We start from the raw sequence: 27,439 nt of genomic DNA on the forward strand, positions 1-27,439 counted from the left end.
CCGTGGCTCAGTGGCTAAGGCGTTGCGCTGCTGAGTCAAAGGACGCGGTTTTTATTCCTGGCCACGCGGCCGCTTTTCTGATGGAGGCAAAAAGCAAAAACGCCCGTGTGTACGAGATTTGGGCGCACGTTAAAGATTCCCAGGTGGTCAAAATTAATCCGGAGTCCTCCACTACGGCGCTCCTCATCGCCTGCGTTGTGTCGGCGCGTTAAACCCCTAATCAATCAAGGAAAAAGAGAAAGTTCTTTTGAACGAGTTTCAAAGTTGTCTGATGCGCAGAGAGCAGTAATTGTTTGCGGAGGTACTTCGCGACCCCCCTATCTAAGTACTACACGTGTTGGTTGAATACGTTTTGCTAGCATTTAAGACTTCCAAAAAAAAACTGAAAAAAGTGTTGAAGGGTCCTTTTAAGCGAGAACAGGAAGTAACACCTGGCACACAGCAGCGCACCGACACAGCCACGTGTTAACGTGGTGTATAGAATTATTGATGAAAAGCACCATGTGCAACTTGAGCGGTGCTGAATAAAAATTGGCGCAGCTTATACTACTGGCGCAAGACTGGAGAACCAGCAGAGCTGGCGGCCCCTCTCCCATAGTCGGAGACCCGGCTGTTGCAACTCACATTTATTTAGAAACTTTCCGCTGAAAGTTCTCCATGACTGGCGTACCCGGATAGTTTCAGCTCTAGACATTCACAACTCTCCCAAAGAGGACCACGTTAGCACGCGCTAGCACCCGCGGCCAAGTCCGAAGCCAACGCCCGCGCTACGAACTAAAAGGAAATGCTGTGCGCCCGGAATATGATGACGGCTCAGTCCACCAACTTTTGCTAATGTTAGCTGCGTCACCACCTCAGTGAAATACTTGGGCATTCAACTGGAATATTACAGGGGCAGCGAACCACACTGGCGTAGCTAGCCAAACACAGGTGTTGAGGGAGAAGGCCGAGAAATGGAAGGCGTCAGGGTTGTCAATATTTGCAAGGGCCACGGCATGAAGTTATATTATTTGTGGCGAAGCTCTGATATATTACGCAGGTACTGCATTGTTCACGAATAAATGTTCAAATACTTCACATGGTATTAGTGGTGTTCGTTTGGGGATCAACGTGGGACGGGTGCAGCACAACAAATCTGTTCGGGAGAGTCCGAGATGGCCGCTTGAGTCTGGCGCACGTGTATGTGCGACAGCTGGTGAACCGATTTTTGTTTTGGCGAGATGTTCGCGATCCGTTCTTGCGGAGTGTCATGCAGGCATGTCTGGCGCGTGCTATACCAGAATATGTAGCATCGACATGGTGCATGCCAGATGGCGTGTATGGGTATTTCCAGGAAATATTCATGTCGGCCCGTTTCCTATTCGCACGATTTTCTGGTGAGTACCTGTTCTCTGTGACACTCAAAAAACTGTATAGGGAAATATGAGGTGTTTTTCCCGTCGCTTCGTATAGATCTTATTACCGTGCTGGGCCAGGTTAAAATGTGCTAAAGCGCGTCAAAAGTATGGAGGTTCACCCTGAAGTGAAGACATTTTTCTTCAAATTATGTACACACAGGCACTTTGTCAGTTGGAGCTTGCATGCAAGATAGAGGTATTTGTGCACAATGGGTAACTCAGTGTTCCATCTGCAAGCAGCCAGAAACGATAGAGCGCGTTTTTCTGCATTGTTGGGCTGGGGTATTTCTGTGGGATGTTCTTCAAAGGACCCTTCATAAATACTCCCCGCTGAGCCCCATGGCATACGCTTTCTAGATGTAGAAAGCGAAGAGGGGGCACCCTTGGACCTCGTTATGTTGTTGGCTTTGCATAGCATATGGCATTCGCGCATGGCCTAACTCTACGGTGATGTGGACGCCCGCACTACGCGGCAATTTTTTCGCGAATCCATATCACAGTGTGTTTAAGTGCAGAACAGCAAGGCATGCGCTCCTGAGTGGCTGTCAAGAATAGAACCCTTGACTACACATGGGGAATTTTTAAGAGACGACATGAGCCCTCATGGGTTGGTGGCATGTTCGTTGAGTTGTTCATATAATTTTGTATTGTGTTTCTGTATGGTGTCGGAAACCAGCATCAAAGAAAAAAATGAGGGTTCAATCGGATATACCCCGGTTTCACAACGCGAGCGACCCCTGTGGGCTCTAGGTTTAAAAAAAGGCGATCGGCGCAGTCTTACTAATCCTTACCTACGCGCGGACATCAGCTGAGTGCGAACCAATGCAAAATATCGTATCCCTAGCCTTAATGAACTCCAGCAACAGGAGCGACAATCTTGTTTCCGATCAACCGATGACTTTAAAGCACGCTCTTGTGTACTCTAAGAAAGTTGTTTAGAGACTAGTCCTAATGTGACACTTACCAAGTGGGAGGAAACAATGCGCCTTCTTCTTGCTTTGCACAGGCATTTCCGAGAGTTCTATATCATGATTTAACCATCAAGTTGGACGCGTATAGGTGATATCAAATTCCTATTACGACGACTAAAAAGGACCGACACATCTACGGCAGTCCCTTTCCAGAGCTTGGGTTTACTGCGCACTTAACTGACGTTTAGTGCGCACCGCTCAGAGGTGGGCAGCATTTAAAAACGAAGCCACAAGGTGTCAGCGATGTCGTAGGTACGCACCAGCCGGAAGAAAAGGCAGTGGCACTACAGCTAGGGCAGCAAGGAAGAGGAAGACAGCCTGGGACCAACGTCTACTCCAGCGCTGAGCCACCCAGAGGCCGAGGAGTGCTGCTGGAATTTCAGCGGCCGAAGAGAGCGCGTAGTTGACGTAAGGGTTTCCCGGGGCACTTGTCGATGACAGGACCAGGTTGTAGTAGACAAACGAGCCCATGAACCTGCATACATTCACTTACATTTCAGGTACAAAAAAAAATGACACACAAACAAACGAACATTTATTAAAAGGGATGGCTCAAGGCCGCATGGGGAAGAGGAGGGAGGGGAGATGAAGACCTCAATAGTGTCCCAACATGGAGGAGTCCAGAACGAACCGCCAAAGTGCGGATAAAGTCTGTTTGATGCAGCCCTTCGGACGGATCCAGTCCTCGTAAGCGAGTACCCAGGCAGGCCGAGAGAGAGAGAAAAGCTCTTTATTAGAAAACAGAGTGTTTAGCCGGCGTACAAAATCGCCTTCATGCTACTCTGTTAGGGGAGGGGGAAAAGGAAGAAAGGCCCAAGAGAAAGTAGGGCAGAAAAGAGATGCAAGCTGAGAGAGGGACCAACGAAATTAGGTAAAAGGGCAAGAGCGAATGTCTCAAAGTGAAGGGATTTAAAGCTTTTGAATTAAGCCAGTGTCGCTGAGGTACGAAAACAGAAATTTTAGGGCAAGGCGTTGCTGAGAAGACGGACAGGGCCCTAAAATGGTTTTTAAGGACACTGGTCCTTGCGCATAACCTATGCGTGCAATGTTCTGTAGCAAAGGCAGGCCGATGTGTCTCACGTGGCCCTACGAGACCTATGCAGTCCCATACAAGGTGATGGATGGTTGGCTTCAGTGACTGCCCACATGCGTAGCGGACGTACGAAGGGTCGGATGGTGATGCCACTGCAGATGAAAGGTCTTCGGAAGCTGCTGCCGTGGAATTGCCGCTCCTCATTGTTCTAGTCGAGGCGTGCCTCCACCTGCCCACGGCGTCATCAGTTAAAGCGTATCCGGAGCGCGCACGGTTAAGGAAGACTTGTGCAGCGCGGGTAAGCCCAGGAGCCACTGGGTCCGGGTTGATGGGCACTGTTGAAAGGATCTCCTGACGGTGGCGCTGTTTGCGGCAGCGGCGTTCGCCATCGGGATCAAAGCAGAACTCTTCAGTGCGGGAGCCGTCAAGCTGCGAGCGGAAATTTCGACAAGCCTCGCTGGCCAGCTGATGGGCCCACTCACTACCGAGGGCTGTTGCGTGCCCGGGTGTCAGGCGAACGGTCACAGTAATGCCAGTGCACAGTCGCAACGTTGCACAGGAACGTTTAATGTTATAAGCCACTGAGTGCCGTCTGGGGGTCCAATGAGATAACGTAAAGCCTCTGCGCTGTCCGTAAATATGCTGACACTTCGGTACGTTTTGGCATCAGCTGCCAGTAGGCGTACAGCCAGCTGGACCCCCTCCTCGATGGCGCGAAGCTCCAGCGCTGTGGCGGTAGGTGGTATGGTCATCTTGAAGGTGCGGGTTGTGTCTACGGCCGGTACGTGTGTAACGACGGCGAGGGACGCCGTTTATAAATGGCGCCGCCACAAAGCAGCCACGAAGACAGAAAGTGTTGCTGAATCTTCTGTGTTCAAGGGAGGTGCGGTGACCGAAGGAACATGTCTATGCGACGGGTAAGTTCCTTGGTGACGTGGAGTGGGTGCTGGCCGTTGCTCAGTAATGAGCTCATCCTGCCAAGGTGGAATGTGCTTATGTATGGTTGGCACAGACGTGTCGAAATCCTCACCGGCATGGCACAGTAAGCGGCGGCCCTGGTGAGTGAGATTGTGACGGTCGTTCGCCCCCTCTGCCCTGGATTGAATTATGCTTTCGAGAGTGGGAAGACCAGCGTACCGATAGAGCTCCTCAATCCGTGTGTGTCGTGGAAGCCCAGTTATAGCTCGAAGCGCTTCCCGGTAAAGTACTTCTAGCTGGTGGGTCTGGTGTTTGGTGAGGGAATAGCACATGGCGCCATATGTGGCTTTGGACACAAGTACACTTTGCACTAAACGCCGAGCTACGTCCTGCGATGCCCCGCCAAAGGTGTTGGAGATGCGGCGAATGAGGAGCAGGAGGCTACGCCACTGCTGCCGAAGTTGCTTGACCAATTCTGTAGCGCCACCGTTCTGTTGAACGGGCACCCCGAGGACACGCACCCAATCCTGTGGAGCAGGGTGGAGCGAAACGCTGTCAATGGTTAGTAAATGAATCCGGGAGCGCTCTGCAGGTGTGCCCCGTATGGCCAGGAAGTGTGTTTTCGCCAGCGATATTTTCATTCAAGTGGGAGCTAGGAGGGCGCTGAACGTGTCTAGGGCCTTCTGTAATTGACGCATCGCGGCATCGATTGTGGGGTGGTCACTTGCCTCGGTCCAAATTGTGATGTCATCGGCATAGGCCGTGACATGAACACCTTCCACCGCAGACACCCCATGAATCAACTTCCTGAGAGCCAAATTAAAAAGAATAGGGGAGATGATAGCCCCTGGGGCATCCCGCAGCAATTGGTGAAGGAAATGGTGTCGTGGCGGCCGAATCGAATCTCGTATGTGCGGTTAGCTAGGAAGCTCCGTACAAAATTGCGTAGCCGCTTACCCGGATAAGCATCTACTAGGGCATCGAGTACCGCTGCGTGTGATACGGTGTCGTAAGCCTTTTGTAAATCAATAGCAACCAGAATGTGCGGCCGCTTGTACCGGCTTGCTCGCACCAACTTTCGTAGAAGGTAGAGACTGTCGTGGGTGCTTAAATTTGGTCGGAAGCCTGCCTGAGCCGGGTGGAAGAAGTCGTTTTCTTCTTCCAAGTGATGACTCAGTCGAGTCGTGGCCATCCGCTCAATCAACTTACAGGCGGTAGACGTAAGTGAGATTGGACGTAAATTTGCAAGGACTGCAGGATCCTTGCCTGCCTTTGGAATGGGTACCACAACAGCGTGCTTGAGGGCTGAAGGGACGACGCCACTGATCCATATGTCGTTAAGTGCCTGAAGAAGCTCCTCTTTCTGTGCTACCGGCAGATTGCGAAGCATAGACCAAGACACACCGTCTTTTCCTGGTGTGCTAGACACATTGATTTGCTCAAGGGCAACTGTGAGCTCAGAAGATGTAAAAGGCATCTCAATCTCTTCGCTGTCGTCCACTGGCTCCAGAGCGTAGATATGAGGTGGCGGTTGAGACGGGGGTTGGGGGAAGAAAATACGTGCCGCCTCTCTTTCGAAGACCTCACGGGATTGCCCAGTACGAAGTAGCACCGTATCCACCGTACCCTGCAGCTTTGTACGCCTGGCTAGGCTTCGGAAGGGGCTCCACAGTTTCCGGGACCCAGTGTGAGAGGAAAAAGAGTCGCAGTGCTCTTCCCAACGCTTGCGGGCAAGGAGCTTCGCGTATTTTCTAGTGTTTTCTTCGCGTATTTTCTAATGTCTACGCGGGAATGAAGGTTCGGAGCCAGTGATGTGCCGGCGGGGCGGACTGTAGGAACGCTGGTGCATTCGTTTCTGCATGATCTGTAGGCGGCTGATTTTCAACTGACAATTGGTATCACGCGCTGTATGGCCAGTCTTCTTGCAAAGGTTGCAATATGGCGTCGCATCAGGACATTGGTCTTCTTCATGCGGTCTACCACATTGGGAACATACAGCAGGATTGGGGCAATGTTTCTGCAGGTGGCCATCCCGGTGACAACGATAACCAACCAGTGTGCGAGGGACATAAGGTTTCACTTTACACAACTCGAGGTAGTTGCGGACGGTTCGAGGAGGGGCGGTCGTGTCAAACGTCACGAGGGCATAATTAGTCTTCCCAAGGCGACGAATATCTAGTATGATGGCCGACTCACATGTTGTCTAGCTTCGGAGGTCCTCGTCGGAGTCGCCCGGGTCGACTTGGATAAGACCCCTAGATGTCCCTTTGGGGTGCATGAGGTGCGCCTCATATTCTAAAGTTTGACCATTAATCTTGCATTTGTTTTGCGCACAGAATGCTAGTGCCTGGGTCTTGTTGTAGAACGTTATAGTGACGGAATTGCTGCGGTGGTTGACATGAGTAGACGTCAGTCCGTTCAATGATGCATGCGGGGCATAACTAGCAAGAACTGCAGCAAGCCCTTTGCGGGGAATGGCGCCGATGGAAACATTGTTCGTTGGGCGCAGCAGCACCGTGAACTTCTCCTTAGCGATTCGATCATGCGCTGCCATGGTAAGGCGTGGTCGCGCTCGACGAGATCGGGAAACATATGTCCAACCGTCTTCGGTATTGCCTGCTTCAGGAACATTCGTAGCCGAAGTGAAAGTTGAGGTGGTTCCTTGCGGTGGATGCGTGTTGGTATCGCTCAACTTGCGCTTCTTTAAATTGCTTGCGTTGTCCGCTGAAGGCAGCAGCTGAATACGGAGTTCGAGGACATTGTGGACGGAGAAAGTCCGATGTTTGGAGCATCCAGCTTAGATTAAGGTGGGATTGTGCCTTTTCCGTGGGGCCAGATGCTAGGACTACGGTAGTTGAGGGATCTCCACTGACTTAGATCACTCAAAATTGCATCCAACCGGATCACATTTTTACAGAACATGGCGGAATATTAACTGGCTTATTGTGCCGAATTTGAATGTGATCTGAGTTCACCTTCATTGCACAGGCCTTAATATATTCAGCTCCAGGCAAAGAAGACCCCGTCTTGTTTCTTCCTCATCTTCCCCCTCCACAAAAAAATGACGAAAATGAACTACGGGATCAGAAACAGCTGAAAAACTCTGGAGCCTTACCTTTATTTTTTGTGACACTTAAAAATACTGGCGCTATTCCTAGTTAATGATGCGACGTAGAGCAAACTACGAGTAATAAATTATGCAGGTGACACTACACGTAGCAAATTATGCAACTAATAAAAATATCGCACAGGAATGCACACTTGGTGTGAGCAAGTAAGATTTTGTAGTGTGCAATTGTGATTAGGAATGCCAATTTTACAATTTCCCACGAACAAGTACACGAGAAGACGTTTTGAAGTCCTACAACCATGGTATGGACATTCACAATAAAAAAATTAAAGCAATGTGAATAGGTAAAGTCTAAAAAGTCGGATTTAAGGAACCTATGCATCATGAGGTTGTGCCACAGAAAACTCACACTCAGTTTCCAAACTTAGCGAATTCGTCCAAGAGTTAATAGGGTGATGTCTAGATTACAGACTTTCTGCCAAAACCGGCATGGCTTAAGGAGTGGAGACTATGAAGAGAAAGGCGTTGCGCTGCTGAGCACGAGGTCGCGGGTTCGATTCCCGGCCGCGGCGGCCGCTTTTCTGATGGAGGCGAAAAGCAAAAACGCCCGTGTGTACGAGATTTCGGCGCATGTTAAAGATCCCCAGGTGGTCAAAATTAATCCGGAGCCCTCCACTACGGCGCGCCTCATCGCCTGCGTTGCGTCGGCGCGTTAAACCCCACAATCAATCAATCAATCAATCAATCAATCAATCAATCAATCAATCAATCAATCAATCAATCAATCAATCAATCAATCAATCAATCAATCAATCAATCAATCAATCAATCAATCAATCAATCAATCAATCAATCAACTATGAAGAGAACTTTAAACCTTGCTTTGCCCCCGTGGCTGAGGCTTTTAATAGCTGACTGGATGTCTTGTCTTAACGAAATCCGGTTTCCCCTATTAAGAACCTTCATTGTAAGAGGACAAGTTTCAAACTACAAGCTTCTTGAGTAAGCTGATAGCGTACCAAAATGTTTATACACACTTGTCGGAGAAGACAATAAATAACCAAAAGTTAAGAGCTTATGTCATCCGACTTCACACACTAGAATCGAAAGCCTGAATGCGGTTATGATGTTTTACCACACTAAAGCATACCAGTGCGTCTGTTATGTGTATTAGTGTAAGCATAGTTTACGTGTGTGCTTCAGACGATGTCCCTTCAGCATAGGTTCATATACCACTCAAATCGAACCACTTGTGCCAAACTAAACTCGCCATGCTTTGTTGATAAAGCGGGCACTGAGAGCTTGTGACATTTCCTGCGATTTTTGTATGGTCCGAAGAAAGTGGAGGCGCCTCCGTGCCATTCTGTTAGAGTTGCGCCGTTTCGTGACATTCCAAATCTGAGTCAGTCTTTCCCTGTATCAGAAAGTGAGAAGAGGCCCCAAGGTAACTTCGTTGGTGTAATCACCGAGCAATGCGGAAAATTACCGCAGGGGCCGCCATCGCCTCTGCCTAGCTTCATTCTTCCTCATAAGTTAGGGTAAGTAAACGCTGACCGCAACTTCGGCGCAGTTTCTTTTTATACGAAGCTACCTTTCCGATCGACCAAGGTTGTTTCACGGTTTATGGGGTCTATAAAAACCCCACGTTAATTTACCCAAGTTTCATTGGTGCCTGTATGGTTTAGTTGCTCACATGCAAACGGTTCTCATTTTACAGCTATGCAGAAGACATACGGGTAAACCTCCAAAAAAGAGAAGAGGCACCCCGCCATTTGCCACCACACAAGATTATGCGTATGATCGTTATACTGGCTCCTGGGCCGTTGTGCGTAATTGGGTAAAAGTGGACTTTCACAAACCATGAAGCGTATGCCATGAAGCTTATGCGGAAAAAAGCACTCGCATTTTGCTAATTGCCGGTCAGTAGGACTTTATCACCAAAAGAAATCTGGAAATCTTCTAGCACAGAACATACATTTCTCTCTTCCGACTAAAACCGACACTCGCAATAGAAACAAATTCCTTCGCGATCACGTTATAGTTCGCTCAACTGCCTGGGGCGAGTTTCATCAAGAATAACAAACATGAAATATCACCTGTGTGCACTTCACAGTTTCGCTCTTCAGGAGGGTAGCTACCTGCCTGAAGCCGAACAATTAGTTGAAATTGAGGTTTGCATGATCCCATGTCTAAATCTGAGCCTAGATTTTTTAAGTTGATACCGCTACATGACAAGACGGAATAGATGTAGAGCGAACCTTCGCCATCAGCTCTCCTATTACAGGGCGGCGGTAAGGACCGGCGCCCAACCAGTTGGAGCACGTGGGACATCTTGAAGGTAGCGCACTTAAACACGGACACTAGGGAAGAAACGACAAACCACAAACCACAGCTGTGGTTTGTCGTTTCTTCCCTATTGTCCGTGTTTAAGTGCGCTACCTTCAAGATGTCCCATATGCATTACCAACTAGCCCAGTTGTCACTTCTTCTACAGTTGGAGCACATCGAAGCCGTTCTAAAGTCTCTTTCATGAATGTGTGCGACTCAATATAACCGAAACAGCTTGGCTGGTAAACTGCACTATATAACAATGTCTTAGCCCTTGAATTTTGTCTCTGTCGGACCTGCGCTTGACAAAAAAATAATGCATCGTTAGTATCATGAAGCTTGTTACAAACGATATCAACATAGGTGTGGCAACTAAGCTGGTTAAAAAGGACTCCCAGAAGTTTCTTTTCCTGCTTTGAATAACTTCATAACCTGCATTTTAAATACAATATCTGAAGTTTGCTTCTGTAAATATTTTGTTCATTTTTTCAACATCATTACTTCCATTACAAAACGAGTCCCAGTCAATCCCGGAACTCAACACCAACCAGCCTAGGGGTCGTCCAGTGGAACTGTTACGTCGTTTGGTTGGTTTGGTACATTTCGTTAGTGTACGCAGAATTGAGAAACATGGACCGTGAACAAAGCGAAAGCATACACGCTCCACCATTACATGCACTAAAGGATTGATCGTTGGGTTTAACGCGCCGACTCAACGCAGGCGACGAGGCACGCCGTGGTGGAGGGCTGCGGAATAATTTTGACCACCTGGGGATCTTCAACGTGCGCCGAAATCTCGTGCACGCGGGCGTTCTTGCTTTTCGCCTCCATCAGAAAAGCGGCCGCCGCGGCCGGGAATCGAACCCGCGACCTCGTGCTCAGCGGCGCAACGCCTTAGCCACTGAGCCACCGCGGCGGGTACAAGCACTAAAGGCAACAAAAGTTTATGCTATCGAAAATACTCAATGCAAGAGACATCTGTAAAGAGTGCCCAGAATGAAGAATAGAAAGCGACGTTCAGTGATAGATATGCGCTACAGCTAACGTAGACACGGTTTTAGCCAAAAATAAGCCTGCAGAGGCAGAACAGAGGCAGTTTATGTGCGTTTGTTTTTCACCAGTGCAGGAATCCAAACAATTTTGAGGCGCTCACGCCTCACCTTGTTAAACTAATTCAGCTACATGCTGAAGCCGCACTCAAGGAACAATGTTTTTTCTGCAACGATAACAGGCCGACGAAACCATTAATTCACCTGGCTTTTCTGTACGTTCCTTAGAAATGTGACAAGGCTGAAAGCTTAGTGTGTAAATACAATATAAATACACGAATGAACAAATAAACAAATATACATGAATAATAAAACAGAAGTGCCTAGCAAAATAGGGTCAGTTGGGAGGGCCTTTTATCAATTCTTGCGTCTTTAATATATTGTTGCAGAGATTGGGATTCCTACAGACCGAGGAGGCTAGAGGAAATGTGGAGCAGCAGGAGCTGGATGTGGGCGAGAAACAATAGTGCAAAAGACAGGACGAACGAATGTCGTCCGGTGTTTCATATTTTGTACTTCTTCGTGTATTTTGCGGTATTGTTCCTTAAGCTAGAAGAAAGCAAAAGCCGTTCTCACCACATTCCAAACAGGACAAGCGTGTTTCGCCGCAACTTCGGTGTGCGGAAGAAGTCCACGAAATGAAAGGTCGCCTTTTTGCTCTCCTGGGGGAAACAAAAAACAGAAACGAAGCAAAGTTGGGGCTGGCGGAGAAAGTTGTGCATAGATATCCCTGCGTGTCACTTTTGGGGTTAGGCAGCCTGAAATATGCGCAACTGACATTTCCTATGTCAGGCAAAACGAGGTATTTTTTCAAAAACTTCACACTGCTGTATAATTCCTTGTCAGGCTACTTGATACGTGCGTGACCAGCTTATTTTGAAATCCTACAAACGCAAAACCTTTATTGTTCTCGGTGGGACAAGGTACGAAGGTTTGTATAAGAAGCCAGCCATTTAACCGTTGGCCGGGAAGCAAATATTTGTTGCGGGGTAATGTAGAACTTCTTGGCAATTTTTGTATAGTGGTTCACTTTCATTCTGGAAAAATCGCAAAAAAACACTTTTGAAAGCAGTTTCGAAACCATGGGGGCTTTGCAGCGTGTTCAAGGCGCCAGTAAAATGTAAATATTCAAACTGTCCCCCTGTATCTCTCTTCTAGTTCTTCAGTAAAGCAATGCTTGCGTATTTGGCTGCATTTAGAAGTATTGTTTATTTTTATGCTTGAGAGCAATGAAGTACATGACTACGGCTACGACCCCAGCCTTGGCGGCGGAACAGCGGCTGCGCTCGATGCTGATTTTTCCCCTTTTCTTGGCGACATTGTGACGCTGGTGCTGCTACCAGCAAGCCACAGACGAATTTCCATCTCAGCGGCGCAGCCGCACACCAGGTACACCCACCTGCGACTATACGCAACGCCCACCTCTTCCACATTGGGGTTGTTGAATGACAACAATTTCTGAATCGGCCTCGTAGGCGGACCGAAGCAAACAGTCAGCCCACACTCTGGGACATGAAAGGCGCCAGTGGCGAGAGAAATAAATATGAAACCTGAGCAAGAAGTGCAGGCCAAAAGAGCCAAGGCTGCTGTCCGGCCACGCTCGTTGTTAATTCCTTCATTATGCCGGCGAGCAAACGTTTGGCTAAATGCCTAGGTACTGGCGTGGGCTGCTTGGCAGGGCTGCCGTGCCCAAGACGTGTTTACGTTGGTTCTTTAAGTGCAACCAAAACTACTCCCGGCAACGTAGAAACAAAATTTGACCACGCAATTATCGCATTGGAACAAGCTTCAGTATTTTCTTGTTATACTTCAGAATTCAAGGGAAGTGATCTCACATTAACTGAAGAAAATTTAAAAAGCTTGTGAGCGCTGGCACTCAAATGAGCCACTTCTGCGCCTCGTGTTTAGTTATGGTTGCAACTTCTAGAACCAAGCTTGCCATTCCAGAAATCTTACACGGTACAACGTTGCCAGCGTTAAAATCTGCATACAATGTTTCCGCTAGGTGCATCATATCATTTGCATTGTTCGGTAAGTTTTAAGAGCGACCTGTCTGAGGGAATGCAATAGCAATCCTTGTTTCCTTTAAACGCCTTCTCTCTTTTTCAACCGTAGCTGAAACCAATGAAGGATGCCGCCGACTCTCGCCATAAGCGCTCCTCGCTGAAGCCTCGCGACAGTGCATGCTCAGTCGACGTGCGTGGACGCTCACAGACTTGGAGAAGATCGCCAGGTCGCTCATGACTTGGTCCATGTCGGGCACGGGTCGCCGGTTGATCTTTAGGATGCGGACCAACGACTGCTCAGCGCGGTCGATGCGGCCCTTGGTGAGCAGCCAGCGAGGCGACTCCTGCAGGAAGCTAGTGAGAAGGATAAAAAAAAAACAATTACTTCTACGATCCGACTTTTTAACGTAGCTATGAAGTACTGTACAGGATGAATGCCCTCAGGCACTTTCCAAGGAGGGTCGAATGGTCGCACAAATTACCGTTTGCTGTATTACGCCTTCCCAGGCCGAATGCTTAAAATACAACTTCTGGCCATGTTCCTTATTTACACTTAGCAGCTATCGAACCACAGGTTTTTGCCCGCTGTGGTAAGGCGTTGTGCTGCTAAGGCCAAGCACGCGGGCTCGATACCGGCGGCGGTGGCTGCTTTTCAGATGCGAGGCGAAAAGCGAAAACGCTAGTGGATCGACATTTAGGAGCACGTTAAAGATCTCCAAGTGGTCAAAATTAATCCGGAGCCCTCCACTACGGTGCGCCTCAAAGCCCAGGAGTAGCTTCGGCGCGCTAAACTCAACAATCAATCACCCAACCACAGATGAAGAACATGCGGTTCGGTATCAAGAAATCAAAGCCTCTAGAGAAAGGCGGCTGGAACGCGAAGCTGCTTCAACCGTGCCAAAATGGCGTAATCGTATAGACATCAGTTTCATAACGCGAGGGAGCCAGGGTCGTTTCTGACCACGGGAAGCGTTTTTTCCTTGAAGCGCTTGATGTGCCTTCGCTTATCATCATCATCGTTTTGTGAAACCCATTGTGTAAAGTTGATTTCCTGCAGGGCGCTGTTGCGCGACATGGAACAGCATTAGTAAGGGATAGAAAGCTTATTTTTAAAATCAGGCTGGCGTAGGTGAAATAAACACTAAACTATTACCTAAATAGAAGCCTATTTGTGTTCAAATTGGCGAATGACCTCCTATCCTTGAGCATTTTTCCCCGCTAGTCCGGTGGAAAAACATTCTTGTCAATTAGAACAATACGTTGGTCGTTAAAACGGTAAAACAAAACAACCCTTCTAGCAGAAGTGCTTGGCAGCGTGGAGCTGAATAAGAGACGAAACTAGGAATTGCGGTGTGAATGAGGGAAGAAACCCTGTTTTCAAATGGGCGCTAAAAATCTATACAATGCCACATAACTGCCATAAAACAGCGAACGCATCAAGATTTAGAAAAATCTGCATTTGTTTGAACCGTATATAGGGACGCATGGCAACATCTAAGAAGATTGGAAAACTACGCTGTACCATGGCGGCGCGTTCCGGCAAGCGTGGTCAGGGATATCTCGCACAGCCCTGCACGGCCGCGCGGGTGCCGTCAACGCCGGCGTCGCATCGTTCACGTACGCGCGTGGCTTTCTTACACAAATACAAACATCAGTATGGCGAAGCTCCCGGATGGCCGTTAAACACGGCCTCCCTGGGGAGCTATACTAGACTAGAGCCCTGCACGGGACCGGCCCTCCGGCCGGGCCAGGCGGCCCGTAGCGTTGATGGCAGGCTCGGGCACGGGCTGGGCTCGGGCTCGAAGTATATGGGCCGGGCCGGCTTCTGGCTTGATTCATTGGCCTGGGCTGCTAATATTTCCGGCATGAAGTGTACAAAAGAGCATTAAAAAGAATTTTCTGAATTTCCTTCCACGAGCGTCTTCATGTTAATTGCACGCACAGTTTTAAAAACGTTTTTTCCTAGGTATGATAGTCACTGTACTTTTATTTTAACGGCATTTCATGCACTGCTGCATCAATAGTATGCTAGAAAAGGTTGGTATAACTAAGCCATCAAGCTATTACAATGAGCACGGTAGGCAGAAACAGATTAATTCAGGCAGCATGGAGCTCTGCACCCATGCCTAAGTACGTGTACTTTACATGTTGAAATACATCGAAATACGGCTGCTGTAACCGGGAATCGAACGAGCGTGCTAGAAAAACAGCACCGCTGAACAACCACTGCCTGTGAAACATTTAAATGCAGATACATTACTCCTGCATTGAAAAACAGCATAAAAAACTCAGCATACCAACTCGTGCCCCAGACAAGCACGTGATGTCGCCAAGAGACTGGTCAAAAAAGGTGATGGTGGTCCCGACGTAAAGCGAGCTATTATCACGCCCATGTGACGTGAACTGAATAGCTTGAGTGCTTAAACTTTGACTAGTAGAACAAAGACGAGAAAGACTACAAAGCAGGACCAGGAGGAATAAACATTTATTAAACTGTATGAGTTACGTTGTGGGAGGCCTCCTTGGTTCCGGAAGCCTTGAAGCAGGACGAAGCGCAAAAAAAGGGGAAGAAAGGTACAAAAAAAGAGTACAAAAAAAGAAGTTTGACCGTATGTGATTAGCATACGTTCAAACTTCTGCCATACGTTCAAGCGCTGCCATAGTGGAAAGGGTAAAGGGGGATAAGCGTGTGAAGGTGGGGTGTTTCCCAGGTCAAACGATGCAGACGGTGATGACTGCAGCGAAGGGCACCTGGCCTTTTCTAGTAAAGCTAGAAACCTTTTGGTGATTGACGCAGGGCTTAACGATGTTCTAAAGGGAGAGGAGGGAAAACTTGGCCAGGAGATAGCGAAGGGGGTAAAGGACCTGCGGGCGACGGCCCCAAATGTGCTCATTGCAGACTGCACCGTGCCGGAGGTGATGAAGCAGGGCGTGCACACTGAAAGGGCAGTACTCGCTGCTAACAGCGAGATCGTGAGGTGCGGCAGGGAAATTGGGCTTGAAGTGATAGACGTGAACAGGGTAGTGTGCAGCATCGGACATAGGCAAGCTTTTCAGTCGGACGGGATTCACTTCAGCCCCAGGCAAGGAAACAAGGTGGGGTGGCGCTTAGGTGGGAGAGCGGTAGCTTTTTTAGGGGGCCCTGTGCAGCTAAGGAAGGTAAACTAGGAGACAAAAGGGAAGTAAGGGACACATGCACACTCAACGCTGGGAGGCAGCCAGGCCTAGAGCTAAATGGAGAACCTACAGACGTAACTGAGAGCGTTGACAGAAGCGATTTAAGTGGAAACAATGGAGCAAACAATTTTGTAAAAGACAAGAATAGACCCCGCAAGTGGAAAGGGAAAAACAAAGGCGATAAATATTTATGCAGCTACATAAATATGCAGTGAGGCAGAAAGCCTGATAAGTGGGTGGAAATTCAAAAGCAACTTGAACGGGAAGGAATAGACGTGTACGCTTTAGCCGAGACTCACCTCCGAGACCTAGAAGCCCCACCTGTCATAGACAATTATGTCTGGGAAGGTTGCAACCGGACCACAAGAATGAAGAAAGGGGGAGGTGTTGGCATGCTCATTAAACAAGGGACCGACTGGCAGAGAGTGCATAAAAGCTGTAAAGAGCATCTATGGGTTAGAGGCACCATAGAGGGGAAAAATACATGGTTAGGAGTGGTGTATCTGTGGACCGGAAGTAGTGCTAGGGAGGAAAATGAGGAAATAGTAAACTGTTTGGGAAGAGTTATAAACGAGTTCAAAGATTCGGGCGAAATAATGATTGTTGGAGATATGAATGCCCATATAGAATGTTTGGATGGATACACAGACCACAACGGTTCTCTAGTGATAGATATATGTCAGGAAAACCGGCTTGTAATAGTAAACACGGAAAGCAAGTGTGACGGACAGATGACGTGGGAAAGCGGTAACAGACAGTCCAGCATAGACTACAGTTTAGTATCCGAGACAGTATACGGAAGGCTGCGGGAAATGAGGATAGATGAAAATGGAACAGACAGCTTAGGAAGCGACCACAAGCGGTTTAGCTTGCACTTTGGAGGCGCAACCCGGACAAATGTAGAAATAGGTACAATACGAGGAACTAATTTGAACAATGATCAGTTAAAGATCATCGCTGATAGATTGGAAGATGAAATCAAGAAATACCCATACAAAAAATGGGATTACGACGAAATATTTGCGTTCATAAAGGGTAAGATGAATGAAGCAAAGCAACGAAACCGACTGAAAGGGAAGAGAAAGCCGAGAAGCTGGTGGAATAAGGAAATAAAAGAGGCTATTGACCAGCGAAGAAAGGCGTCGAGAGAACACAGAGAAGCAAAAAGAACTGGTATGGAACGGGAGGTAGTGAAGGAGAAGTGGAATATCTACCGAGGGAAAAAACTAGAAGTGCAGAAAATGGTGCAAGCAAAGATCAAGCAGAAAAGCAAACAATGGATTGAAGAAATACGGAAGAAGGACAACAGCGCATCCAAGAAGTTTTGGAACCATGTAAAATTACTACGCTCAAAAAACGACAACCATCAGAAATTCCGGATTGATGAGGAGGGGAAACATTTAGAAGGAGAGCACGCGTTGGCGCATATTCATAAAGTGATTAGTGAGAAGTTTAGGGCAATAGTGGTAGGGAAAGCTGCACCGATAACATCTGGGCCACAGAAGACTGTGGAAAGGGAAATAAGTTGGCACAACCTTGATTGGATAAAAGCAGAGCAAAAGGTTTCCCCCCAGACAGCAGTGGGCCCGGACGGAATACCAATGCAACTGATAAACCTGCTTGGACCTAAAAGTAAGGAATCGTTTATGAGGGCAATAGATAAGGTGATAGAAACGAAACAAATACCAGAGGACTGGCTAGAAAGTAGGATGAATTTAATATATAAAGGCAGGGGAGATAAAGCCAGTATTGATTCATACAGACCACTCGCAGTAATGTCAGTGGTGTATAGATTCGTAATGCAGGTGATAAAATAAGAAATTCAAGCATGGATGGAAGAAAATGAAATACTTGGGGAACTGAAGAATGGATTTAGACAAGACAGGCGACTGGATGACAATTTGTTCGTGATAACGCAATGTATTGAAATTGCGAAAGCACAGAATAGACCACTATGGATTACGTTCTTGGACATTAAAGGGGCATATGACAACGTAAATAGAGAACGGCTGTGGAGAACGCTGAAACTCCAGGGGTAAGATGACGAGTTAATACAGTTCCTTAAGGCGATCTATAAAGACAATAGAGTACACCATACATGGGAAGGACAGAAATGCGCCCAGCAGGTCAACATCCATCGGGGGCTGAAACAGGGATGCCCTTTGAGCCCAATACTGTTCATGCTTTATATGACGGGGTTAGAAAAGAAACTGGAAGAAAGTCAAGTAGGGTTTAGCCTAACCCATATGCTACAAGGCGAACTGGTACAACAGCATATTCCGGGAATGTTATACGCAGACGACATTGTTCTTTTAGCTGATAACCAAACCGATATGCAGCGGCTAATAAATATTAGCGGCCAGGAAGCCACCGACCTCGCGTTAAATTTCAGCGCAGAAAAATCAGGAATAATGGTTTTCAATGACGCTACCACTGACGTAGTGTCTATCCAGCAAGATGAATTACCTAGAGTTGAAGGAATATAAATATTTGGGAGTTTGGATAAACGAAGGAGATAACTACTTAACAACGCACGAGGAGCAACTGAAGGTTAAGGGGAAGCGAAACGCAGCCTTAATGAAGCATAGAGCGCTGGGGGGGTGTAACAAATATGAAGTAGTAAGAAGAATGTGGAAAGGAGTAATGGTTCCGGGTCTCGCGTTTGCGAATGCTGTAGTCTGCTTAAAATCAGACGTTCTGTCAGGCCTTGCAGTAAACCAGAGAACGGTAGGACGTTTGGCCTTAGGCGCGCATGGAAAAACAACTAACGAAGCAGTTCAGGGAGATATAGGCTGGGCGTCGTTTGAAGTTAGAGAAGCACAGAGTAAATATGCTTTGAGATGAGGTTGAGGGCAATAGATCAAAGAAGGTGGGCAGCTAAGGTTTTTAGGTACCTATACTTGAAAAGCGTGGACATGCAGTGGTTAAGAAAGACTAGAAGGCTAACGATGAAATACGGAAAGAACAGTGGAGAATCTAAAACAGCCAAGGTAACCAAAAAAGAGGCAAGGGAGATTGAAACGAATAAATGGAGGGAAAAAATGGAAGCAAAAACGTCGTTAGAGATGTACAGGGTGAGAAATTGAACATCAGAAAGGAAAATTTCTACGATAATTCCCAGGGCAGTGCTTTGCTTTTTGAGGCTAGAGCAGGTTGCCTGCGAACTAAGAGTTTTGTGGGGAAGTATTCACAAAATGATAGGGTATGCGTGGTCTGCGGAAAAGAAACAGAAACTATGCGGCACATAGTGTTAGAATGTGAGGGTATCCATCCAAATCTACATGAAGGGAATATTGGGCTTCCAGAAGCCCTAGGATTTAAGGGTTAACTTCAAAGTTAACTTCAAGGCTGTCGAGGGGACGAAAAGAAGATTAGAATGCTGGTGGACGAAAAGCAGAGAGGGGAATATTGCCTAGGACAGTTACCACCTGTTACAGGGGAAAAAAGTATTTCGTGCCTAATAAGCCTTTTGTGCCTGCCCTAAGCAGCGCTAGTATAAACCAAGAGTTTAAAACATGGGTATATAGTCCTTTTTCGTAAGATGACGCCATCACCCTGCTTCGAAGGGGAAACCAGTAGCCATCATCATCATCATCATAATCACCACCACCACTGCACACGGTTTTATATGGAGCGCATGCTCAGCACTTAGCGTGACTAGAAGTCTATTTGCCTTTTGGATAACGTGATAGATGGTGCGCTGACGTATTCGCCTTCTTTTCCAGACACCATGCAGTAGGTTTCCCATATCTCACGCTGCATCTTGATCCTTCACCTCAGGATCAAGGAACTAGCCTGTACAGATGCCCTGTTAACGCAAACTGAAGAAAGTGGAAGCTAAATTGCGCGCACTACTTAACCCTAAATTGTTGCATTTCAATCCATGAGGGGTGTACACATTACATGCTCCGTCTGATTGTTCGCTACGAAGGGCACTCAACCAAACATACTTAAGACATTTCCTTCAGCGTCTCAGCCAGGGCCTGTTAAAGCACACGCGGGCTCTCCCTAGGCTTAGAACTAAATGACCGTGCCCGGGCCGGGCCTGGGCTTAAACGACAGGCTCGGGCTGTGCTCGGGCTGGGCTCACTTATGGACGCCTTGTCCCAGGCCGGGCCCAGGCTAGGTGTCACGGGCCGGGGATGGGATCAGGATTTATAAAGCGGGCTCGGGCAGGGCCCGGGCCCGGAATTCAGGCCCGTGCAGGGCTCAAAACGTGATTCTAGATGACCCAGATATACGGGTTCGGGGTTCAAGGGTAGGTAGGGGAAAGTGAGAAGAAAAACCACCATGGAATCGCGATTATATGTGTCAAGTTGCTGAATTTATGAATATATTCGTTAGCGTTAAGGCAGTAACGTAATAACGACAAGGTGATGCACACTGGAAGCCACTGGAAAGATATTTGCGGCAACACTTTGAGGTTCACTTGTGAAGTTTCCGCGCTCGTCGACATTACAAAAATAGGCGCTTTCTGCTTTCCCTCTCGAGATCGCTAGGTAAAGTTTCCACATTAGAAGTTACTGAAATAGTTTCCTAATTTATCTCTCCAATCACCGATCTGGGGGGCGAATTTAACAAAATTTCCAGTCGAACCCGCTGTTAAAGGGCTGGTGAAAAGCTTTTCAAAAAATTTTGTTGGGGGCATTACATTCTGGTTTTGCCGACACTGAATTCGAAAAACATGTTTATTTTATGTGTAAATACACCCAAACCATCTTTTCTCGTCAAAAGAAACGACCCCTGCCCGCGGGCACGGTGAGAGCCCTGGCTGCATTTCGCGATTGGCTGGCGGCAGATGACGTCATATTCGGAGGTGCCGGCGCTGCGGGAACCGCTCTTCCTGAAGATCTCATTCTGTTCCCGTTCAGATACGGGCTAGAAGGTCCTCTGGTGAATGGAGGGCTCACACAATCTTCGCTTAAAATAGGAGAGCCTGAGGGAAGTATAAACGCAACAGGTTCGCTCGCGGGGAGCTTTAGAAAAGGGTTCACCCCCGACGACTCATGGCCGACTTCTTTCTCGGGTGCAGGGAAGTTGCGCAGACATTGGTTCGCCGCTTTCACTACCAGCGCTAGTCACAATTCCTAGCACAATTTTTCAACCCACCATCATCCCCATCCTCGAATGTGGAACTGTTTTTATATTTGGACAGGCGGTAACACACTCTGTGCAGCGAGCGGCCTGCGATGCGCACAGGCAGCGCGGCCGCCGCTGGTCGCCGCGTCGCGCAGAGGTGCTGGTGCCGTGTCGCTGCTCGGCCGGTCAGCGGAACGTGGCATTGCTGCACATACGCGTGTTTTAGAATAGGGGAGCCGAACGTTGGTCGCCCCCCAAAAGGTAGAGGAACCCAAGCGCAGCACGCTGGTCCCCGACGAGCTTTAGAACGCCTTTCCCAACAGCTCCAGCCGGCTCAGGTTGCACGGATCGCCGCTGACGTTGGGAACTTTAGGCTCAGCACCAAGGGAGCTAGTTGGTAGCCGCTATCTCTACAATTGCAAATGGCTATCCTTAACACAGTTTTTCACCACTCTATCATCCCCTTTCTCGCATGTGGAACCTTATTCCTACGTTTACAGTCATTCTAGCGATCGGTGCTGTGCTCATTCTTGCGCGCAGGTAACGCCATCCATCGGCCTCTCGCCGCATCTCGTGCTCAGCCGGTTCGTTTGCTGTCGTCGACGAGCCTCCGCGACCGGTCGGCGCTCCGCATCGCGATACAAATTCGATCATCTCTTTCGAAATCACCTTGGATGACAATCCCTAGCACAATTTTTCACCACACTATCATCCTCTCTTGCACGTTTACCTTGCTTTTCGCGACGGCCTTGATTCTGGACGGCAGCGAAGGGCAGTCGCTGCCGCGGCATGTGTGGTGCGAAACGTTTCGTGCGCCGTACGGGTAGAGTGTACTCGAAGTTTTACACTCTAGTACGGGCATGCACGACTGGCGAGTGTGCGGAGCGCTCCCGCGCGCAAAAAACGCTTCATGCTTTCAGCTTGCTTGATTTATTCTTAAAATCTAGCTATTCAGCTAAGCTGTCGTCACAGCCAACAACGTTGATCGGGAAAACGAAAGCCCAGAGCGCTGTGGTCCCACAAATTTTCTAATTCCCTTATAATAATTCAGTAACTTGGGGTACCTCCGTATTTGTTTGAGCCCATCGTTTCGCGTATGAAACACAGAGCACCCGACTACACGGCCGGCCCCGCGACTACTCGTGAAGGCAATGTAGTAGCCACGGGCGCTCGGGTGGGAAATCTCTGGTATCTAGAAGTCGCATTAGGGAATCACGCAGTAGCATTACGGTTAAAAATCGACGCGGAAGACAATGATGATTAATAAAGTGCAGATTACACGCCTGCTTAATTCGGAACTTCGCCCAGAAAACTGGGACACAGCGACGCGGTGGCTCATGTCGCTGGCCGTCTTCCGAATATGACGCTACTTCCGGTCGCTGCCGCTCAGTTTCTCGCTCTTCCGGCGATGCGGCAGGGAGCGGTGGGCGGGGCGTAGGGCCAACTTTAACGACGAATACCGCTGTCCCCAAGCTAAAAATGACGAAAAAAACTTTACAGGCATAAACTGACCAATGTAATAATTGTAAAAAGTAGAGTTTTGCCCGGTTTTAAAAGCACTTCAGTAGCCCTTTAAGCAATAAATCAAGCGTTACAAATGAATTCCTTTTAAGAAACTTTACGGCTCCGATTCTCTATTGATTAGCGTTCGCCTATGAGTGCAAAGGAGTGGGAAATACATATTTTGCCTATTTTTCAAAAATTGGTAAACTGGAGCATGAACAGCCCGTTACAATTACAGTCGAAAAATAATCTCTAAACGGGGAATGCATCCGTTCACATGGAGCATAGCGCTCACTTTCGCGCATAGCGCACTTACAACCAGGACGGCACCATCATGAGAGCGGAGAGTCCCGTTGCCAGTTGCAGGTAGCGCCAGTCTCGGATGTGGTAGGCCAGCAGAGGCAGTAGCAGCAGCGGAATGGTGTAGCCGATCCCGAAGCCCACATTCATCAACATCCGGTAGCGCGGAGGCATCACCTCCATCACTGCGTCAAGCGGGAAAAGGGAGAATTCTTCACACAGCAGTGTCGGTCTTCAATCAATCAATCAATCAATCAATCAATCAATCAATCAATCAATCAATCAATCAATCAATCAATCAATCAATCAATCAATCAATCAATCTGTTTTTATTTTGAGCATAAATACGAAACATTTGGGAACAGTGCTTGAATCTATGGCTTAGGGCTAATACTTGCTGGGCTATGCGACTGAGAACTGGGCGAGGTTGTACTGATTCACCATATAATAAGTACAATAACATGCGTAAGTGGCGCTAGTTGAAATATTCTACTTGAGGCACTTTCATACACCGGCGGGCTATGAGGTGCGCATAGTAAACAGCTAGGGACTAATTTAAACCACTTGGGAATCTTTAACGTTTGCTTCTATATCGACGCAAGCGTGTTTTTCTTTCTCGACTCAATGCAAACAATTCGCGAAGAAAACTGAATAAGTTTGCGGAGGATTAGCTGCATAACACTTTAGCCACTGCGCTGCCGCGGTGGGTAGTTTCCCTTAATTTTATTGATCCTGCCCGTCTAGAGGCGGACTTTTCTATAATGGTAAGTTTGAAATCGGTGTAAATACTGGACATGAAGAGGCAACATACAGAAGTTTTGAAGAAAGAAAATCCCAGGGACATAATAATATCCGTAATATCGGGTGCAGCCCAAGATCTCTTTACAAAGAAGTTCAGTGACGGCTGGTTTACAAACTAACGTCAATATATCAGTAATGGCACGAGGAAGGCGATTCGTACACGTGAACATACAGTTGTACTTGTACAAAAGGGTTCTGAAAGCGCTTTGTACCAGCAGATACAACTCGGGATAGACGAAGGCCGTCAATCCGTGCACAGACTCCGGATAGTTCTGATAATATTCTAGTCTCAAGTAATTTATTCATTTCATTGTATTTTCCTTCAAGATCCCCAAATAAGGGTACAAAAAAAAAACGGGTGGTGTGACGACCAGAAGCAATAATGCGTAGGCACAAAAAATTATTAGGACAGATGAGTCGTTACTTTAGCAGTGAATAGAGAGGGGCTGGTGATGGCGGTGATATGGAGGGGGGGGGGGGGTGGGGGGCGTTCTAGTCTTTAGCAGCACGTGGAAAGAACAAGGCAGCTAAGGGGATGGTCTCGGTCCGATGACCTGAAAAGTGAAGTGCGCGACCGGTGCGGTGAGCAACCTACAGGGGGGATTAAAAGAAATACGAACAATGAAACGCAGAGCCCGCGACAAAAAGGCGCCTCAAAATAAATTACCGGTGTCGCTTCTTGATCAAGCACTTCCCCTAATAATAGGCCACACTATCATAATCCCACTAAGAAGTGCGCACTTGTGCAGTTTACCGAATTTGCAGCCATAAGTGAATTTGGTGAAACATACGTCGGAGGCTGAGCGCTCCGCTGTCCGTATATTTCTTTTAATCCCCCCTGTACCTCAGTTGGGTGACGCAAGGTGCGCAGTTGTGTGAAGAATAATAGAATTTACGGAAACGAAAAAGGGTGGCGAAGCAACGGCGAAAAAAGAGGTTCCACCCTCGATTGTGCTTTTAAAGATGAAATGCTGATATCGTAGGGGTATGCGGAATGAATGAATCTGGTGGCACTGCTTTCAACAGATTCAAATGCGTTGATGAGATATATTTGGTGGGTTTCCGGATGGCGCATTCGCAATGAAGTCTACAGAAAAAGAGAGCTTTGTACGCGAGTTGCTTAATATGTGATGGATTATGGTGGAGATTACTTTTGAGTAAACCAAGAACTTCAGAACGGGGAGCAAGTGGGTGGTTGGTGCATGTTTAAAAATGTAAGAAACAGCGCAAAGGACAGGACGTAAAGTAGAAGTAGCGTAGAGTAGAAGTAGCGCCGCGTGTTTGTCTTCTATAGAAGACAAACACGCGGCGTCTTTGTTTTCTATAGAAGAAACAGCGCAAAGGACAGGACGTAGAGTAGAAGTAGCGTAGAGTAAAAGTAGCGCCGCGTGTTTGCCTTCTATAGAAGACAAACACGCGGCGTCTTTGTCTTCTATAGAAGAAACAGCGCAAAGGACAGGACGTAGAGTATACTGTACATCCTGTCCTTTGCGCTGTTTCTTACATTTTTAACCAAGAATTTTGTTGGCTGAGGCGATAATGTTGGTTATGTGAGTCTTTCTCGAAAGATCATGAGACAAAAAACACCGGGGCATTTGAACGAAGGTTGTAACGATTGTAACATAAGAAATATTGCACCGAGAGGTTACAGAATTATGGCGTCGGGTAAATGATATAACTATACATTTGGTAGGATTAACTGTGAAGATTAATTGGTAAGATTAAGTGGTGCGATGCCACGCATCGCAGCGCTTTTGAATATGAAAAAGGTCCGGTTGTACGGCGAGCTGATAGGATGTGTTGGTAACAGGGCAGTGTATGACGCAGTCATCAGCGTACAGACAGATATGACTTGAAATGTGCAATGAAAGGTCATTGGTATACTTGAGAAATAGGAGAGAGACAAGAACAGGCCCTTGTTGGACGCCGGACGCCGATGGAAGCGAATTTAAAGAATGGTTATTTATTGCTACAGATCGCGAGCGGCTGCTTAGAAATTCTCTGACCCAGTAGAGAAGGTTTGAGTCTAAGTTGCGCTGGGAAAGTTTTAGTAACCGAGGTTGGTGGGCAACCTTGTCAAAGGCCTTAGCGAAGTCTACAAATATGCCATCTGTTTGCAGGTTAGCGTCAAAGTTAGAATGGAGGTCATGAAGAAATACAGCCAGTTGGGATTCGCAAGAGAGGCCTCGATGGAGACCATGCTGGAAAGGGTGGACAATTTGTTGGAATCTAAAAATTTCATGATTTCTAAATAAAGGACGTGTTCTATGACTTTGCAGGGAATGCTAGTGGGAGAGATGGGACGATAATTAGTTGAAGAATTCCTATTACCATATTATGATGGAAAGACTTTCCACACCTTCCAATCATATGGTATATTGCCTACAGAAAGGGACAGTGAAAAAAGTAAACAGAAATACACGGCAGAAATGTGCATATTGTTTTTAGCAGTTTCATGTTAATGTCATCGATACATCTATACCAGAACATGATGTTGGTTAAGAAAATTAAAGCAGTTCCACTTAACGTGAAAGCTGTCAAGGGCTGAGCAGTAATTTGCCAAAGGGGCTGTGGTGCCCTCTCTTGACTAGTTTCAGTGTCAGCCTGGCGGTGATGCTTAAAGTAGCCAATAGAGGGCGCCGCAGCCCCTGAAAAGTCCTATAAGGAGACACTGGATTGAGTTTTCATTAATTTGGGGCAGTTAATGCATTCATGATTTTTCTTGTTTCATAATATTGTGTACTTATTTGCGGCCTAGCAACGGCAGCCTCCATGGCAATGGAGCAGCGCAAAGATCACCCCCGACACTTTGCATATGAGTAACCTGAGCCTGTGTGGCGCAGTGGGGTTGACAGCGATTTCTAACGCGTGGGTCCCAGGTTCGATCCCGACGAGGCGAAGCGGTTGTCGTTTCGACGCCCGTGTTTGGGTGCAGGACGCCGCATGACTGCGGTGTCTAGATACCGTGACCCGGACAAGTTACGGCGACAAGCCGGGTCCCTAAACTGCTCCGCCTAAAGGAGCCACAGAATCAGCATGGGGCACGACTTCAACGGTATCACTCGCGAGTGTGATCATGCATGGTTGCTCAGTGTTTATCACCGGCCACAAACGCCTGGGATTATTGTTTAGTATGAGCCGTATCGTTATTGAAGAACTTGTATTTCGCGTCTTTGATGGCGACACGATGGTCGCTCTTTGCGACATAGTATTTCTGCCGTGCGCTGTATATATTCTGTTCTTTGGCTTGCCTTTTTCATTTTGATGATTCTTTAATGAGTTCGTAAAACAGGGTTTTTGGCAGTTGACACGAGTTGTTTTTTTAGGTATGTGCTTATTTGCTAGAGCGGTTATTTTAAAGCGAAAGCTTTGCTGGTGGGACTAATGGCGTCCTCTCAAAAAATTAGTGCCGTTCTTTATAGACCGGTTCGTCGACATAAAAGCTCTGATAAGATCTCTGGACACACGGAGCATGCATGAAACCAGAAGTACATTTGTGTTTAAATGGTTACTTGAAAATCCCGAAAAAGGAATAGTTCTAGATAAGATAATACACGCATTGATCATGAATGCATCGTACAATAGTATACCTTTATCTGGTCAACCACGTATCGGTATACATTTAGATCATTCGTAGATGCGTTTACTGAGTGCGCCAAAAATCGTCGCGTGGGTTGTTCGTTCTTCGTTTGCGAGTTGGCTCTCTGAGGGTTTGACGATCGATTGGACGCAGTTGCAGCGAAAGGTTTACACACTTTTAGCGAAAGTTTGTCCGCACTTTCGACGCACTTTTGATGTTGTCGCGCT

At 47.5% G+C, this 27,439-nt stretch overlaps 1 protein-coding gene across 2 annotated transcripts in view; it reads right to left on the reverse strand.

Moving 5' to 3' along the window:
* LOC144163826 (organic cation transporter protein-like) overlaps window positions 1–27,439 on the reverse strand; it is a 152,703-nt gene that overhangs the window by 40,761 nt on the left and 84,503 nt on the right. For both annotated transcript variants that reach the window (XM_077694521.1, XM_077694523.1), the window contains exons 5-8: window positions 22,848–23,016; window positions 12,979–13,126; window positions 11,343–11,428; window positions 2,629–2,843 (exon numbers count right to left, since the gene is read on the reverse strand). In XM_077694521.1, coding sequence (XP_077550647.1) covers window positions 2,629–2,843; window positions 11,343–11,428; window positions 12,979–13,126; window positions 22,848–23,016 — 618 coding nt within the window. The remainder of the gene's footprint in view (window positions 1–2,628; window positions 2,844–11,342; window positions 11,429–12,978; window positions 13,127–22,847; window positions 23,017–27,439) is intronic.

Source organism: Haemaphysalis longicornis, unplaced genomic scaffold, assembly GCF_048455015.1.
Source record: "Haemaphysalis longicornis isolate Haplotype H1 unplaced genomic scaffold, Haemaphysalis longicornis Haplotype H1 scaffold_1, whole genome shotgun sequence".
NCBI lineage: Eukaryota > Metazoa > Arthropoda > Arachnida > Ixodida > Ixodidae > Haemaphysalis > Haemaphysalis longicornis.